Below are 18,074 nucleotides of genomic sequence, written 5' to 3' on the forward strand. Positions count from 1 at the left end.
CTGCGGTTAGTAAATCAATATAATTTTGTTGACTTATTTTTGTTAGTTACATGCATTTCACATTTAAATGATTATATTTCTTGTGTATATTATTTTGTAGATTCGTTCGTTTATTACTTGCATGCGCCCAATTATTATAGTTGACGGAGCACATTTGAAAGGTCGATACCTTGGAGTAAACTATTAGCAGTAGCCATGGATGCTAACAATGGGATACTGCCAATAGCTTACGGGTTTGGCAAATCTGAAACCTCTTATTCATGGACACGGTTTATGGGGCATCTTAGGGATTGCATAGGTTCTATTAGCAATCTGAAAATCATATTCGATAGGGAAAACTCAATTGACAACGATGTTAGAAGGTGTTTCCTAGATGTTTTTCATGGACTTTGTGGTGTTCATTTGTACATAAATCTAAAATCAAGGTCTGCTGGAAAAAAAATCACAAATGGACATACTGGAAGGCTGTAAAAGCTTATCGGGAGTGGATTTTAATATGCATATAAATTGTTTAAGATGTGTTTTGCCTCAATGTGCTCAAACACTAGAAAATATCGGGTTTGAAAGATGGTCAAGAGTACATCAACTTGGAGCAAGATATGGTTTCATGACATCTAATAGTGCAGAATCAATCAAAGCTCTAAGTCGTCATTCCCGAAAATTACCCATTACTACCCATTACTATGTTAATGGAGCCTCTATTCAACAGTGGTACTACAAGAAAAAAAACCATGCAAGTATTATTTCTTTAAATTCGTAACTTATCATATTTAATTTAAATATTTTACTAAGTATTATTTATTTAAATTTACAGGAACATTGGAACGTCGTGTTACACCATGGACTGAAAAAAGATAACGAAACGTGTTGTGAAGTCAACGTCACTGAGAGTTAAACCATGTTCAAACACTTTGTTTGAAGTATTGGATAATAACTTAAATGGGCTTGTCGATCTAAATTCAAAGATGTGTAGTTATATGAAATGGCAAACATCTGGTTATTCGTATGTTCATGTTATAAAAGTTGCTCTTCAACTAAACCAAGATGATTCAAGCGCATACGCTATGGATTGCTACACTATAGAAGTATATCGACAGACTTATGCCGAGATTGTCTACCCTATTCCACATCCTTCTGAGTGGGACATACCAGATGACTTACAAACAGTTTTGCCACCAGTCATGGACAGCAGGCTACCTGGCCGACCAAAAAATCACGATCGTATACCTTCTAAGGGTGAAGAGAATAGGATATCAACATGTAGTCGGTAAAGGAAAGTAGTCATACAAGGTTGACTTGTGGATCACCAGTGTCATCACAATCATCTTTTTCTCTACCAAAATATGGATCCTCATCAAAATCCAAAGCTCATATGGTGCCAAGCAAAAGGAAATCAAAATCGCAATCAAAATCAAAATCCCAATCACATCCGACTTCACCTTTTGGGACTTATTAACTTAGGTGATTTTTAAATGCAAACGTTGTATTATGTGTATTTTATGTGTGAATGCTTATATTTTCAGTTAGACATGCATTAGTAACTTGAGTTTGAACATTGATATGATCTGTTCAGTTGTTATCAATTATCATATTGTTGTCTGTTATCTTTTTGAAGGTGTTTTCCTTGAATTCGCAACTCGAAAGTCAAATTCACGTTGCGATTGTTGCGAAAGACAAATTCGCAACGCGAAAATCAAATTCACAAGGCAAAAATCGCAACGCAAATTTGACTTTCGCGTTGCGAAAGTGTACCTTTAATATGTCTTTTTTGTCTTCAACATAATGCATATTGAAATTAAACAACAAATCAATTAAACAAAAAAATAATTCTTATTTACACTTATTAGATTGTTGTCTGTTATCTTTTTGAAGGTGTTTTTCTTGAATTCGCAACGCGAAAGTCAAATTCACATTGCGATTATTGCGAAAGTCAAATTCGCAACGCGAAAATCAAATTCGTAAGGCAAAAATCGCAACGCAAATTTGATTTTCGCGTTTCGAAAGTGTACCTTCAACATGTCTTTTTTGCCTTCAATATAATGCAGATTGAAATTAAACAACAAATCAATTAAACAAAAAAAACAATTCTTATTTACATTTGACAACACATTGATACAATTAGCCCAAGACAGTATATCAAAATGCTCCTAACAATAGGGAGCTTACATCCAAATACATCAATTATTGAATTCTAGGTACTTAACCAACATTTCACGCAACTCACTTCAGGATTAACCTGTAGAAACGTTATGGCCATAGGATTTTCTACACATCTAAAACCAACAAACAACAAATTATTGAATTCTAGGTACTTAACCAAACATTTTCAAACCAACAAAGAGTATTTATGTTACAACACTTGCTCAAACTTACCAATAACAAATGGTTGTTTATGCACACTTTCAACACGCTGATGCAGGTAGGCAACGTCTCGCATATATCGCTCTAGCCATAAAATGTCAAAACCACAACCCTACTGCACCTCTATCTCTATCTGTGGGAGGTAGAAATTGTTTACCTCCTATCGTCAAACGTTCCAAGCACATACATACAAGAGGACCACAATCCCCTCTGGCTCCCACCGTTTGTTGTGGCGCTGTTTCGTCTCTCATCATTGTAACTTTGAACTTTTTTGGCTTATTATTTCGGGAATTAGTCCAATAATCAATCGCATCCAAGTATTTAGCCAAATGAGCGCTCCATCCCTTACAAATAATATCTTTCAAATCAAACAATGATATATAATTCAACATGCTGTCATATACTATCGTCTTTAGGGATGGGAGCTGAAGCTCGACTAGAAGCCAATGACGACGTTTTATAACAGGGATAAACACCTGCAATCATAAATAATAATTCAATTGCGCACATCAAATAAAATTTATGAACTCCTTTAAAATATTCAAAAATAAATACTAACCTTATCGACCTCCCATCACGCAGGATAAAGGATAGCTTTTCCATTACCCAACGCGTATGAAGCGTCTCTATGATCCTTCAAGTGAGCTACATGAAAAGACGAAGGCATAATAGTCAATCGTGTCTTTTTTATTTTCTTCAATTTCCTTATAATCAGAAGACGTGACACCCATGCATCAATATGTTGTTTTATAAAAATATACATATATTAGTGAATTTAATAAATTTAAAAAAAATTAATCAAGATGCAATATAAGAAGAATATAAGACTTACCCCCCATTCGAAATAGTCATTCTCTTCAACCCCTAATAAAACACCCCACCAAGATTGATCAATTAACAAATGCATATCATCGTCGATTTTGCATATGTCAGCGTAACACCCCTGGCTCCGCTCATGTAGATAAAAATCAACTGCGGTCTTAGCCCAAAGGGTATTATCCATAATTGTGTCCGATATTGTTCTTCTCTCTTGCTGAGGAATGATACTGCCCGGTAACTGATATGAAAGCCAACTCTTATCCATCATACCGGGAACGTAAGGGGGTTTATCAATATGTCGACATAATATGTCATGTGAATCGGGCTCTTGAACGGTGGGAGGGGGCTCTTGAATGGTGGGAGGGGCCTCTTGAACGATGAGAGGGGCCTCTTGAACGATAGAAGGGGCCTCTTGAACGATGACATGTGAATCGGGCTTCTTCTTACGGAGTCTTGGAACTATTGGGGTAAAAGGAGACGTAATGGCATGTGCACGACATCTGATGCGTAAACCCCGTCGTGCAATAAAAACCCGACGTAAAGCATCTACCTTATCAGGCCGCTAAAAATAAATTAATACATAAATCAATAAATAAATAAATAAATAATGCCGAAAAAAGGTTATTTGTATTATTAGTATAATATTAAACAAACTTACCCCATTGCGTAGTGTATGAACCTCATTATGCAACGATGAAACAATCTCACGTAGAGCGGCTACCTCATCACGTAAAGTAGATACCTCACCACGTAAAGTACCATTGTCATCGCATAAAACATCTACCTCACCACGTAAAGACCGTACCTCATCACGCCATGCACCATTGTCGTCACGAAAAGTACCGACCTCATCACGCAAAGAACTGACCTCATTACGTAACTCCCCTAACTCATCCCGTGGAGGTGGAGAGCAGGGAGATAAATGTCGTGGACTCTTTGCCGGTCGCCTATCATGAGATGATGGTGGAGAAGAGGCTCGATGATGTGATGGAATAGGTGATGGCTCTCGTTGTAGAGGTGTATAATTGGCTCGATCAGGTGATGTCTCTGGGTGTCAAGCTGTAGAATCGACTCGATCAGGTGATGGCTCTCGAAGTGGGGGGTGCTCATCATCCTTCCTATAAAAAAAATGCTTACTACCTTGCCACCAATCAGTGGCAAGCTCAGCCTCTGTGGGTGTCAGCCTCTGTAATGGATAGTTAGCCTCCTAACAATATAAAAGCTCAAACAAAGTTAAACGTCTACTAGTAATAATTTGTTTATATATGGTAGTATTTGTGTTAACTTACATCATTCATCTTCGTATATGGTAGTAAATCTTCCCAATCCAACAGTCGGATTGTAACACCCCCAACCCGTACCCGATCCGGCTACGAGTCCGAGATGTCACATTGACTTTTCAAAACCTTTACTTGAACAAAATAGTAAATAATTTTAAAAATTTTACTAAATACAATTGACTAATTTACATAAATTAGTATCATATGATTTTACAAACCAATTAGAGCATATCAAATCCCAAAACTTTATTTACATGCCAACTACCTCTATATACCAATTACATATATTTTCTGATCTGAACTTTGTAAAGGAGATACTGACCTGTTTAGCTCCACATTGCTCTCTATATTCTTTTCGAACCTACGTGTGAAACAATCACACGCTAAGTCGATGACTTAGTGAGGCAAATAAAACATATAATAGAAATCATAAAACATTCCATATAACAAAACACATGAACATTTAATACTAACTAATCATATAACAATTTCATACAAAATCACACATCTTTTTATATAACAAATACACTCATGTACATATATCATCATCTACTTTCTTAGCATTATCATATATATTATTATTATATCATTATCATTAAATTATTTATCACATGATCTTGTATTTATCATTCTGCATATCATATAAAACATATCATTTCACCTAGAACACCCATAACATATACAATTCATATAACGCATTTCGTATGATCAAAAAACATATCCATCATATATATATATATTGTATTTGTTATGGTTTCTTTAGTAGCCCATGATACACTAGTGAGAACTAAAGATATTTGAGTGCATTGAGGTTGTGCACAAATGCTGTCACCACAGCTCGTATAAATGCACCGAAGTACCGCGTAGAATTGCACCGTAGTGCTATATAATAATATCCATAAGGACCACATATCATTCCTTAAGAACCATATACATATGCCAAGGATCACATAGGTGTCTCAACAGACCCCATACATGTTCCAAAGAATACATATATGTCCCGAAGGACCGCATAGACCCTCGACTCTTGGCATGCCAATATACCCTAGCTTCACACAAACATGGGCATTATCATTTATTTCATTTCATATTCACATATTACTTATCTCTTATCGCATGTCTGATCTCTTATAATCATGTAATCACATAGCTCATGTCATTTCTTGTGAAATCACACATATCATGTAATACATATAACTTCTATACTTTCTCATATATTCACATAGGTAATATCATAGGACTTATATCTTTTCATATGGTTTATGTTCTATTCTCTTATATTCACATACATGTAATACATATCAAACATGTTATATAAATCATTTCTATATAATTCATGTACTTATATCTTTTTCATATACTCACATAGTCATATAATATAATATTTCATATGACCTCATATATCACATCACTATATACATATCCAAATATTCATAGATATATCACTTAAATTATTCCTATTTACATAATTATGGTCATATAGTTCCTATCACAAGTCACTTATCTTATCTCTCTTCTATATGTTCATATTTATCATATAACACATAAGTTTTATTACATATTTATATCACATTCATATATCACTAATTCATAATATAATTTACATCGCATCATCTATCTTATTCTTTATTTCTTGGTATGCACTTATATGTAACCTATATTATACTGATAAACATATATATTACTTCTATTATTTCTTTTATACAAATTAATCAATTTACTTAATTCAATTTCATATAACTCCTATAATTTTTCATATCACTCCATATTCAAGTTTCCTAATTGATACATTATTCTCATTTTATTCTATAACTCAATCTTATTTAGTTTCTTTCAATTCACATTAAATCATATAACGCTATTATATTAAATTCTCATAATTAATTATACCACTAATGTACACTCATAATCCCATTATTCATATAACTTTTCCACGTAATTACCTAGTTTCTATCGTTTCTCGTGGATTCACTTTCATCATATTCTTTTATTTTTACATATTTTATTTTATAATCCTATACTCCCTTTATCATATTATTTATGTAGGTTCTCTTATAACTCTTCATAAACATATATTTTCCATTCTATATATTACGTAGATCTTATCATATGACTTATTCTTTATACCTACATAAATTATAACACATACAAGAACATATCAGCTCATATAATCAATCATACATACATTTCATGTCATTCGCCTACTTATAATCAACACTTCATGCATAATAAAACAACTATCAGAAATAGACGTATCACAAGTCCAATTTCCTTATAATCCTATAAAATAAGATGCACTCACCTGAGCCTCACTAAGTTAATACCGATCTCTCATATTTCCCTTGATCGATCTTATTTTCCAACTGTTCCGGAACTGATTTATGCTCGGTATCTACACAAATATACAATTTAAGGCAATCTATCAAAATCTAACCTTATAACTTGATACTAATAGCTTAAACGACTTTAAGAAATCAACATTTCCATTTTCCTTTAGGGGGTATCGATACCCTACTGGGGGTATCATATACATACTTAAACTCATTAATATTCATTTATCTCATATTTAACCTCAAAATTCCATCTTTCTTATGGAAATCAATAATCATACCAAAGTTTCCATGTTATCCAAACTTAATTATAACACTTCTAACTTCTTATTCTTATAGATGACAAGTCAAATTCATCCTCCAAATTCATTTAAACCTTCTTATTCAAAATTTCACTTAAAACCCCATATTCTTTAATCTCTTCTAACATCTTCATCTTTGAGTTTTTACTTATCTTTAGACTTCCTTAAGCTTTCTTACTTTCCAAAGAATCAAAACCAACTTAGAATTCAAACAATAATCAACTAATAAAAATTCTCACCTTAGCTCTTGGCTTCCATGCGTGAAGAAGAAAGGAGAAGAAGAAAACTCTGGAAACTCATTTTCCCTCATTCCCACGTTTTTATATCCCTTAAAAGAGAAATAAAAATCTTCTCTTAGAAAAGACCATAATACCCTTATTACTTTCAAACTTTACTATTAAATCTAACCTCAAAATTCTCCAATTAAAATTATGAACTTTTTAACTTATTTCAAAATTGAACACAATACTTTTAAAATTCACCTTTAAGTCACTAGCCCGATATTGAGGATGTTACACGGATCCTCCTCCAGGTAATAGCCCTAGGAATATCATTTGAATTTTTTATTGCATATGTCCGCATGAGGGGAAAAGCCTCAAATATCCAAATCTACAAATAATATAATACACAAACATTAGTAATTGTTAAATAATTAATTATAATTTTGGAAACATTATATAGAAATTCTTACCTTAAAGGCCCAAATAAAGCCTACCAAAGTGTATTTGGAACCATGGCCACGCAAACTACGACGGTCCTCAAAGGCAGACAAAAACTTTTTCCCAGGTAGCTTTCCATAGATATGAATCCCACGGAAACACGTTCCATGCATTTAGGTCCTCTATCAATAATATTAAATCCTCAGAAATAGGTTGTTTGCCCTTTTTGCCTAAAAAGCCGTCATTCAAAAGTAATAAAAGGCATACTCGGACAACATCAAGGTCATCCATCCGAGTAAAACCATCTTTAAGAAGTAATATTTTCAAATCGTCGACGTGTAAATTGGGCTTCGCCTTTGCCAGCTCAGGAAAAACCCGAAATAACCATGATGGGCAGGGGATATGACTAGTGTACCTACTTACTTCATCGTGTCGTACGAAACGTAGACCAGTGATTAAGCAAAACTCCTCCCGCCCAAAATAAGTATATGCCGGTGGAAAATGAAACCATATCTCTTCATCACCACGTTGTATCCTCTCGAGTAGATCGTTAGTCATGGTCTGAAGAAACAAATGGGTCAACATAACATCTCCACCTGGATGTTGTAATTTCAGCCATGACCCGAAACAAGTATTCGCAAACAACTTTCTTTGTACAAGTGTAAGTGTCGACGCAATTGTAGTGGCTAGGCTTAATTTATTCCTTAAAGTCAATGAAGCCGAAAAAAATCCTAACAAAAACAATAAACATACCAAGTTAGATATACCAAAAACTACAAATTATACACTATAAACATACATGATATTAAACAGGGAAAATATAGCCAAACATGTTTCAAACTAGTACGGTATTCACTCAAGTTATTATTTTATTATAGTTCACAAAATGTATCAGATAACATTCTAGAAGTAAACACTTATATAAACATTTAAAAGGACAAGAGTAGTAGTTTATTCTTGAAACTTAAATTCGTAACATTGTGAAGTTAGTATTTGTCTTTGTTTTTTGGTTGAAGTAATGCAATTCATTCAAGTTTCAATTTGCAGAAGAAGAGTAGTTTTTGAAACTTAAATTCTCAACACGAAAATGAAAATCGCAACGCGAAACTAAAATCGCGTTGCGATTTTCGTGTTGCGAATTTAAGTTTCAAAAACTATTCTTTTGCAAATTGAAACTTGAATGAATTGCATTACTTCAACCAAAATATTAACTTCACAAGGTTAAAGACTAAACAGTTTAGCAGTATTGGCAGCAACCGAATGAATTTACAAAGTAATCTAAGTGAAATGGTTAATCTATATATTGAAATTACCAGTAAATTTATCATCAATTTAAATATGAAAAATCTAATAATAATACAAAATTTTTAAAATAAAAATAATTAAAAAAAACTAACCATCGGTGGTTGATTTTTCATTTGTGGTCGTGAAGGTGGCTCTGAGAGATGGAGATAGAGGGGGTCGCCAGATATGAGGACGGATGTCGCCGTAGAGAGTGAGAGATGGAGATGTGACTGAGTTGTGATTTATGATTTTAGGTTATGAGTTGCGATTATACTGTTTACATTTGTGTTGCGAAATTAATATTGTGTTTCGAATTCGAAAATAAAATTCGCATTGCGAATTTGACTTATGTGTTGCGAATTACAAATTCACGTTACGATTTACAAATTCGCACGCGAATTTGTTGGTCGTTTTCGCAAATCCAAAAAAATTAGTTAAAAATCATATATTATAATGTATTTTCGGTCACTGAAATTATTTTCTCTTATTAAAAATAGTTGAATATATATAAATTTACGATAAAGATAAAGTTTTAGTTCACATAGACACTCAATTATACACAATCCATAGAATCTTAATTAGAAAAAAAGTTTATTAATTAATGAAAATCATTATCGATTATATCTAATCCACTCTCGCAGGATGTTTTTGAAAGCATCTGCAAATTGAGTTTTGGAACGAATACGACGAACAATAAATGATCTTGTACAAGTTTTATCATTTTTCTCATATGATTTTTGAGTGATTTTGAATTTATAATTTATTGTTTAATAGTTATAAAAAATTCCAATTATTTGTTTAATTTATAAATTTTATTATAATTTTAAATATTTTTTTAATTTTAATAAAATTAGTTGTTCTATTTGTATAAAAAATTTGTTAATTAACATAATATAATAGGTGTGAACAAATAAGCCCAGCTTCCAGGTAAAGAAGACGCAGGTAAAAAACAAAAGCTCATTTTTGTTCATCTCTCCGACTCTCAAATCAATTGCCGAAGTGAAGAAAACACCAATCGCCCCATGTGTGATTCCGTCCCTACTTCTCGCACATCACTTCATCAAGCTCTGAGTGGAGGCTTAGGTCTCATCTCTCTCTTTTCCAATATATATACTTATAGATCTGTTTCACTTCCATTAACACTTCTTTCATCATTTCTATAAATTGATTATTTTGGGTTTTCCTTTTTTTGTCCCGATTACAATATTTTCAGAGTTCAGTTGTAGTACAAAAATGCGTTGATTGTAGTGTTCAACATTTTTCTTTTAAGTTTACATGATTCCGATTTTTATTGGTGTTGTTTTGATCTTTAATTTTGGGTTTGGATGTGTGGGGTTTTAGTTTTATTCATGCCATTTTCGTTTTGTAGTTGCTGATGTGCTATTATGGAGAAACTGTTGTAGCGGAGTTGTAATTCTAGCCTCGGCAACGGCGTTTTGGTGCCTCTTTGAATTAGCTGGTTATAGTTTCGTGTCTTTCGTGGCCAATGTATTATTGCCTCTTGTTGTTATTCTCTTCTTCTGGGCCAAATCTGCTTCACTTCTCAACAGGTATTTCTCAATATTATTATCCCTTTAGCCCTTCTATTTCTTTCTGCACCCTTTTTTGTGAGATAAAATGTATGATGATTATTAGAGGAAACAGAAGTTAATTGTGTTGTTTGATTTGGGTTTAATGTGTAAAGTGGTTCTGGTTTCTGATACAGACCTTTGCCTCCCCTTCCTAATTTGGAAATTTCTGAGTGGAATGCTGGGAAGATTGCTAAGGAGTTACAAGTGTGGGTCAATTATGCATTGTCGATCACTCATGACATTACCCTCGGCACGAATTTAAAACTCTTTCTGAAGGTTTAGTTTTACCTTTCTATAAGGGCATTCTCCATTGGTTTGATATAAAACTTTAAAATGTCTTTGCTTTGTGTGTCTGGTTCTTAGGTTGCTGTTGGCTTGTGATTTGTTTATTTCATTGGTAGTTTCTTCAACTTCCTCACTTTTGTCTACATTGGTGAGTTATATTAGATCCTATTAATTTCTATAAAAGTGACGGGTCCTTTAAATTTATTTATATATGCTTATTTCATTCATTATGCTCTGCAGGACATGTTCTTAGTCTATCGGTTCCCATGCTATATGACAAGTGTCAACACCATATTGATGAGAAACTTGCTTTATCACACGAAATCATGCAAGCACAGTACAGGAAAATTGATGAAACGGTATTAAGCTTCCATTGCCCTCTAATAAAGTAAAGAAGACAAAGTAGGTAAGTTTGCTTCTTTCTGCCTTTTGATTGTATCAGTTTACAGCTTATTCATCATTTGGGGCTGCTCATGATTTGCCTGGATATTTTTCTCATGCCATAAAATTTTGTTTTTTTGGAGTAAGTATGAACATGGATTAAACAAGGAGATTTTAGTTTATAATCCATGTTATGTACGGGTTTGAGATGCGATTCCTTTGTGATAAAGCTGCAATATCACCTGGAGCAAACTCAGCCATTCGGAAATCATGCAATGACACTTGGTGATAGCAAAACCACTTGCCTCTAACAGGTCCACCTTTTAGGGCAGCTGAGATGAGATTATAAAATTAATGTGACTAAGACATTTGACCAGGAGTCGGTCTGTGGGTAAATTATTAAGTTCTGAATGGCCTCTTTAATCTAATGATCATATGCTGCTAGCCTGCTACTATCATCTAGGTACAGTATGTACAAATGGAGAATCATGTACTTCTATTAATTCAAAACTCAATAATTTTACGAGACATCTAGGCTTAAAATCTCTCATATAATTAATGTTGAACACAAACTTGCATGCTTTAGCAGAAAAGGTAGGCAAGTTTTGGGACATTGATGTGATAACTATAGACACAGATTGCACTACTTGCTTTCGGTAGCAGCACTCGTGAGACAAGATGTTAATTGTCAAAGCCAATTGTCTTGCTTGGGTTCAGTTGTTGCCACTCTGTTCCTCTCACTAAAGCTTATGCACTTATTTTTTTACGGGGTATTCAAGTGGTTAAGTGTGAACATGTGATTTGGTTTTCATAATCTGAAGCTTTTGATTTCTTTTTGCTCGGATTTTATCAGTTTTCTTTTACTTGATCGTTGGTAGCAGGGCTAACCTTGATAACTTGATTTTTGGGGACCCTTATATTCTAGATTAAGTTTTGGCCTGCAGGTTGTATACATTTGGGGCTAATTTTTTACAAGCTTATACATTTATTTTTCCTGTATGATTTTTTCATCACCCCAGTACGGAAGGAGATGTAGAGTACTTGTATGGGGCTTGCTTTGTTTTCTAGGATAATTAATTTATGTAATTGGCATAAATAGGAATCTGTATTATTCTAAATTCCAAAGTTTGCCACTTTTGTTTTGCATTATAAACCCCTGCATTTGAGGTAAATTTCCACTTCTGTTCTCCAAATGGCATGCGTTTATTTCTCCCTATGTTTGATTGCTTAAAGAAAATTTTAGAGTTAGAACATAAACTTTAAGGATTTTACCAACCTTAATGGTTAATTGTAGTTTATTACAAACTCATTGGCAAGGAAAATACAACCCCTGCCGTAATCATTGCCACATTCTGTATAATGTATTTAATGCAGGGATGAATTGCAAAACAGATGTGAGATCTTACAACTGAAATTCCTGTCAAACGGAGTGTAAAATAGAATCCAACTATTCTACATTTCAACTATGGCTACAAACCATGTTCCAGCATAAGCTTCAAATTAATGATACTTTACCAAGAACAGCAGAATTTATGCGACCTTGGGAATCAGACTACTGTCTGACTGAGGTATTGTCACGGAGCGCAACAGTTCCAATGAGAAGACAAGCCCCAGAAAATGAGAAAGGATAGTGTTACCTGATGCCTGCGCGACCACGGTGAGCAAGAGATAAATAAAAATATGTAATAACAAAAACTATTTCTCATTACAAATTCATCTTTGATCATCAAGTCTTGTATTGGCTGTTAGTTATGAGTCACGAAACCTCTCAACAAGAACCATGTAGAAGAACAGCAACCTGATAAGTATAAATGTTCCTCCATTTGAAACTATGGATATCTGTATTAGACTAAAAAAAAATGTAGCATAGAGGAAAGCAAACTTTAAATTTATGGGCAGTGCATGTATAGACTCAAACGCTCTAAATTTACAGGCATTTATACCTCTATATGTTAACCATGTTCTTCAAGGTATCTGCAAATGGTAAATATAAATACAACATACCTATTCTATACAACTCATTGCATACAAAAGTAACCAAACGATATACTTATTGCTTGCAGTTCCTTTTGGATACGGACTGGTAACTGAAAACCAGGAATTACATAGTTTTTAGGGAACAGGATCCAATAACTATTCCTTTCAATTCCCATCTTCTTCTTCCTTGAAGAGGGAGGTGTGTAGTGGGTCATATTAATGCAGTAACTAAAGATTCAATTTCTCAAACACGAGTTCAATGCGGTTAAAGATTACTGATAATCCATAAGAAGGCTCAAATTAGAACAAGTACCTGCACCAAGAATACATCCAATGCAAGAACAGGACTATAGCCGGGAGAAATTCCTTGATAATACGGATTTGCGGAGGAAGTAAGAGCCTTAGCAACAAGGAAGCCCACTGTAGCTTGCATGCCAAGAATGGCAGCACCCATTCCCAGAAGATTCAGAACTATGCCATTCTTCAAGCTTTTTACAACATCAGCACGGGGAGGAGCCTGAAAACTCAAGGGAAAAAACAGGATTTATAAGAGATTGAATGAGGTTCAAACATTAATCAAAAGCTCAAATAAGCCCTGAATTTGAGCATATACCAAACTGTAATATAAGCTTCCAACATAAAAGCAGCCCATGAAATAAGCGGCTTAATCTAGATCAAAGTCAAATGGACCACTACAACTCTTGGTGACAGAAACCAGGAGGTAAAACCTTCGTCTTATGCCAATCTTTGTACAGCCTATGTCTCTCATGAAGCCTAGGAAATGCTCTGTTAACTGGATGTGAACTATTGTTTGTCTCATCTGTGTAGCACTTCAACAAATCCTTTGTTAACTACTTGCAGTAGAATCTTTGATTTACTCAAGAAAAACCAAATATGAAAGAAAAGGTTGATGGAGTACGTAAGTGTAGATTGGACTAACTATATTAAGCATAAAAAAATATGAAAAAACGAAATAAGTATCCAGATTAATTGCTTTGTGTGAAGACCAATCTATTTACTGCAAATATGGAATGATTAAAGTTAAAATATCTTGATAACACTATTTGCGTCTATTTTAGTGCAATACTGTCAAGAACCTAACTGTCTAGAAAGTGATGAAAAAGAATATTGGAATCATTGCTCTCCTTCAACTCTCAGTATTCTCTCCTAATTGATGATGCATGCATAATTTAATACATAATGCATATCAAATCAGGTTCATGATCGACATTCATCCTAAACAATAAGGCAAGATACCAAAGAAGATTACAAGCAACACAGATAAAATTTCAGATAAGCATGTTTTTCTCCTAGCCCCTAGGATTTAAATATAACAACAAATATACTAAATGTAGAATGCAATTTAAGTTGATAATGCATCGAAAACTTTAAATTGATAACAAAATCAAAACTTCAAATTACCTTTGAGGGATCATTAGCAGTTCTCTTGAGCTTCTCGGAAAGCCGAATATACCCAAAGGACCAAAAAACTGATATGAAGGCAGCCACAATTCCACTGGCAGTAGCATAAAAAGTAGCCGGTGATGTGATTTTCCCAGTGATAACAACAGAAAACGAGAGTATCACCGCTGATACCAAAGTGCATACGAGCTGTCCCCAAAATCCTAAATTTCCCAATCGCTTAAAGTACCTGGACGTGCTCTCTAGCCTTTTCGCTACCTGCACCATTTCCATTCAAAATCCGTACAACTCCTCGAAGAAACCTTCATTTACACTAAGATCAAAACCCCCATTAAACAATCCAAAATTAACTCACAACATTTGTTCTAGTTCTAATCTGTATTTTGATATTACTAATTACATGAACAATGCGGATTACTGGTTGCATTTCTTTAGTGTTTTTTTTAGTTCTTTTAACTATCCAGAAGATATTATATCACAAAAATTTGAACAAGTTAAACCAAAGAGCATACACCCAAACCTATCAGCTAAAAGGGTAAAATCTGAGATTAAGAAAAGGAGAGTGAGGGGTACCTGAGCGAGCTTTGCTTTGTCAGCATCATCATTAAAGGAGGTAGAACTCGGTGAAACTGAGGAAGAAGAAGCTTTAACATTAAGAGGATCATAGGAAGCAAAAGTGGACAACAGAGGGTTTAGTTTCCGAGTTTTGATTGAAGTGAGAAACTCTGGAGGGAAGAGTGTGAGCGGTGGTCGATGACGGTGAGGCAGGAGGGGACCCATAGCCATTGCACAGATGCCGGAGCGAGTTGCCGGTAGTAATAGCGTTTGCATGATGATTAGTTTGCGGTATCGGACTTGGGATTGGGAGGTAGGAACGGAGCAGGGTTTGGCTTATTGTTCGTATTTTCGCCTTTTGGGGCACTAATAAGTTGATGATATAAAATCAAGGGTAAACTACCTGCATAGTCACTAAATTATAGGTATAGTTCTATTTTGAACATTAAATAATAATTTTTTCACTAAATCTCTTAATAATTTAAATAGTATCAATCAAGTCATTGACCGTTATTAATAAAAATTCTAACTTGACAGTTAAGAATTTTTTTTATAATTAATTATATATTTAATTCACACTATTTAATTATTATATTAATTTCATCTTAGTTTAATTTAATTCAATAAATTTAATCATTCAATCAAATGATAACATGCATTATCACTTAATTAAAATAATTTAATTTTAATTTTTTTAATTTAAAATTTTAATTATTAATAAATACATTTTAAATATTAAATAATAATGTTATAAAAGTATTAAATATTATTAGTTATATTAATAATTTAATTTAGACTATTAAAATAAAAAAATATTATATATTACTATATTAATAGTTTATTAGTTACGGTTTAATCTATGTATAATATGTTGCTCAATCTTAACTAAATATTAGACTTAGACTTAGTGATTAAGTACCCCTTTATCACATTAGACTCAAATTTGAATCATAGCAAATCCATTTTTAATTTCTTTAATTTTCATGAATAACACGTATATATAAAAGATAACGAGAGTCTTAATATAATCTGGGACATATGAAATAAATCCAACTTTAAATTTGGTGTGTGTGCGTGTAGAATACTCCTTGCTTCAACCAGATGTTGTCCTACAGTAGAGAGGCCGAAAACCTCTTTCAATAGTAACTTCATCCCAACCGTTCTCTGCAGCTAAAAAGACGCCTTCCATGAAAGCTCGGACTTCCACAAGTCCAGCTAATTGCTAGCACGAGAGTCGACGTGTATAGTCAACTACAAACAAGTCCATGATGGTCTCCGGCGATGATTCCGATTGCAACAGCTTTTGAATCAGTGTTTGAAGTTTCATCTACGTTTATTTTCAGAGCTCCATTTTCAGGTCGTGTCCATGAAACTTTGTTTTGGTTACGGCTCGGGGAGCTTCTGCTACAAGCAGTATTATGGTCAGATAAAAAAGAGAAGAACATTATCATGAACAACCTTTGTTGGCTGCATGGTTTCCTCGTGTACCCATTTATTCCTCCTTGTCAAAATGCTCCACAATAGAGTAAATAGTAAAGCAAACATGATAGAGAATAAAATTTATAGTATTAAATTATAATTATAATAAAATATAAAATAATTAAAATCAAATATATAATTATATAAATTTACTTAACTATCACACTAATATTTTCAATCTATTTTTAATTTTGATCCTTTCAAGTTCTAATCACTTTAATTTTTTTATCACTTTTAGTCCCTTGAATAATTTTAGATTGTTTTCGGTAAGATTTATTTATTTTTATTTTGAATTGTTTTAAGTTTAAGCTAATCTAAAGTCATATTAAAGTAATTTAAATTGTTGATTGTTTATAACTAAATTAAATTATATTATATTTGAGTCATATAAGTCAGGTTAAATTTTTTAATTCAATGAGAATTGAGGAATAGGGGTGTTCATTCGGTTAAAACCGAACCGAAATACTCAAATCGAATTAACCGAATTTTTTTTTCTTTAACCGTTAACCGAACCGAATTTTTTATGAAAATATTAACTGAACCGAATAAATTTCGGTTAATTCGGTTAATTTTCGAATTAACCGCATTTTTTTAGAATTTAATATTTTTTAATTAAAAAAACAGTTTAGGCAGAAATCAAGGCAGTGCTGCCTCACCCATGCTTCACTACACCATACTCCACCTGCCATCTCATGCCCATACCTTACACAAAAAGGCAGAAAAAAATTATAACCGAGGAAATTGCAACGGATTTAAGACTAGTACCATGAGTCTTGGTGCAGATGTTATTGTATTTTCTCAGTGTTGTGGAAAAGAGGTAAAGCAATTACTCTTTGTTAATATTTCTAGGCCAGTATAATATTTGTTAATTCATTTTTATGGGTTTCATGTATATTTTTAGGAAGTGGGGGACAATGTCCCTTGGATATTCTGCAAAAAGCAAAGTAGCAGACACCATTGGACAATGTATTTATGAATATCTATTATCTAGAAAAGGAAGTGGGAGGCAGCAGGGTGAAAAAACATTAAAAAAATATTTAATTCAGTTAATTCGGTTAATTAACCGATTTCAAACCGAATTAACCGTTAATCGAATATCCAAAAAATCATTAACCGTTAACCGACCGAATTAATTCGGTAACCAACCAAATTAACCGAACTAATTCGGTTCGATCAATTAATCGAATTAGTTCAAAAATTTGAACACCCCTATTGAGGAAGTTTAGATCAAGTTATAAGAAGAAGAGAAAACAATATCCGTGTATATATTGCTTGTCTTCACTAAAGAAAGAAATATGTGTAAATATTATTATTGTCTTTAGTATATTATTTATTTGGTTTTTTACTTATTCTCTATTGATCAGACAAT

The 18,074-nt window shown here is 33.3% G+C and overlaps 1 protein-coding gene and 1 pseudogene across 1 annotated transcript; one reads left to right on the plus strand and one right to left on the minus strand.

Annotated features, from left to right (window-relative positions):
- Positions 1 to 9,970: 9,970 nt before the first annotated feature.
- On the plus strand, positions 9,971 to 12,111 carry LOC120133831 (annotated as a pseudogene).
- Positions 12,112 to 12,578: 467 nt separating this feature from the next.
- LOC120133830 (protein TIC 21, chloroplastic-like) lies at positions 12,579 to 15,579 on the minus strand. Its single transcript, XM_039150340.1, has 4 exons — positions 15,245 to 15,579; positions 14,672 to 14,929; positions 13,563 to 13,766; positions 12,579 to 12,916 (listed from the first exon to the last, which is right to left on the minus strand). The coding sequence occupies exons 1-4, from the start codon at positions 15,500 to 15,502 to the stop codon at positions 12,803 to 12,805; spliced, it is 834 nt and encodes a 277-aa protein (XP_039006271.1). The 5' UTR covers positions 15,503 to 15,579; the 3' UTR covers positions 12,579 to 12,802.
- Between the last annotated feature and the right edge of the window lie 2,495 nt (positions 15,580 to 18,074).

Source organism: Hibiscus syriacus, unplaced genomic scaffold (genome assembly GCF_006381635.1).
Source record: "Hibiscus syriacus cultivar Baekdansim isolate YM2019G1 unplaced genomic scaffold, ASM638163v2 tig00110597_pilon, whole genome shotgun sequence".
In the NCBI taxonomy this organism is placed as follows: Eukaryota; Viridiplantae; Streptophyta; class Magnoliopsida; order Malvales; family Malvaceae; genus Hibiscus; species Hibiscus syriacus.

Coding starts and splice junctions, on each gene's coding strand:
- LOC120133830 (XM_039150340.1), bottom strand. CDS start 15,502: ATGCAAACGCTATTACTACCGGCAACTCGCTCCGGCATCTGTGCAATG. Junction 14,930..15,244: donor ACAAAGCAAAGCTCGCTCAG/GTACCCCTCACT, acceptor GAAATGGTGCAG/GTAGCGAAAAGGCTAGAGAG. Junction 12,917..13,562: donor TGGATGTATTCTTGGTGCAG/GTACTTGTTCTA, acceptor GTGGTCGCGCAG/GCATCAGGTAACACTATCCT.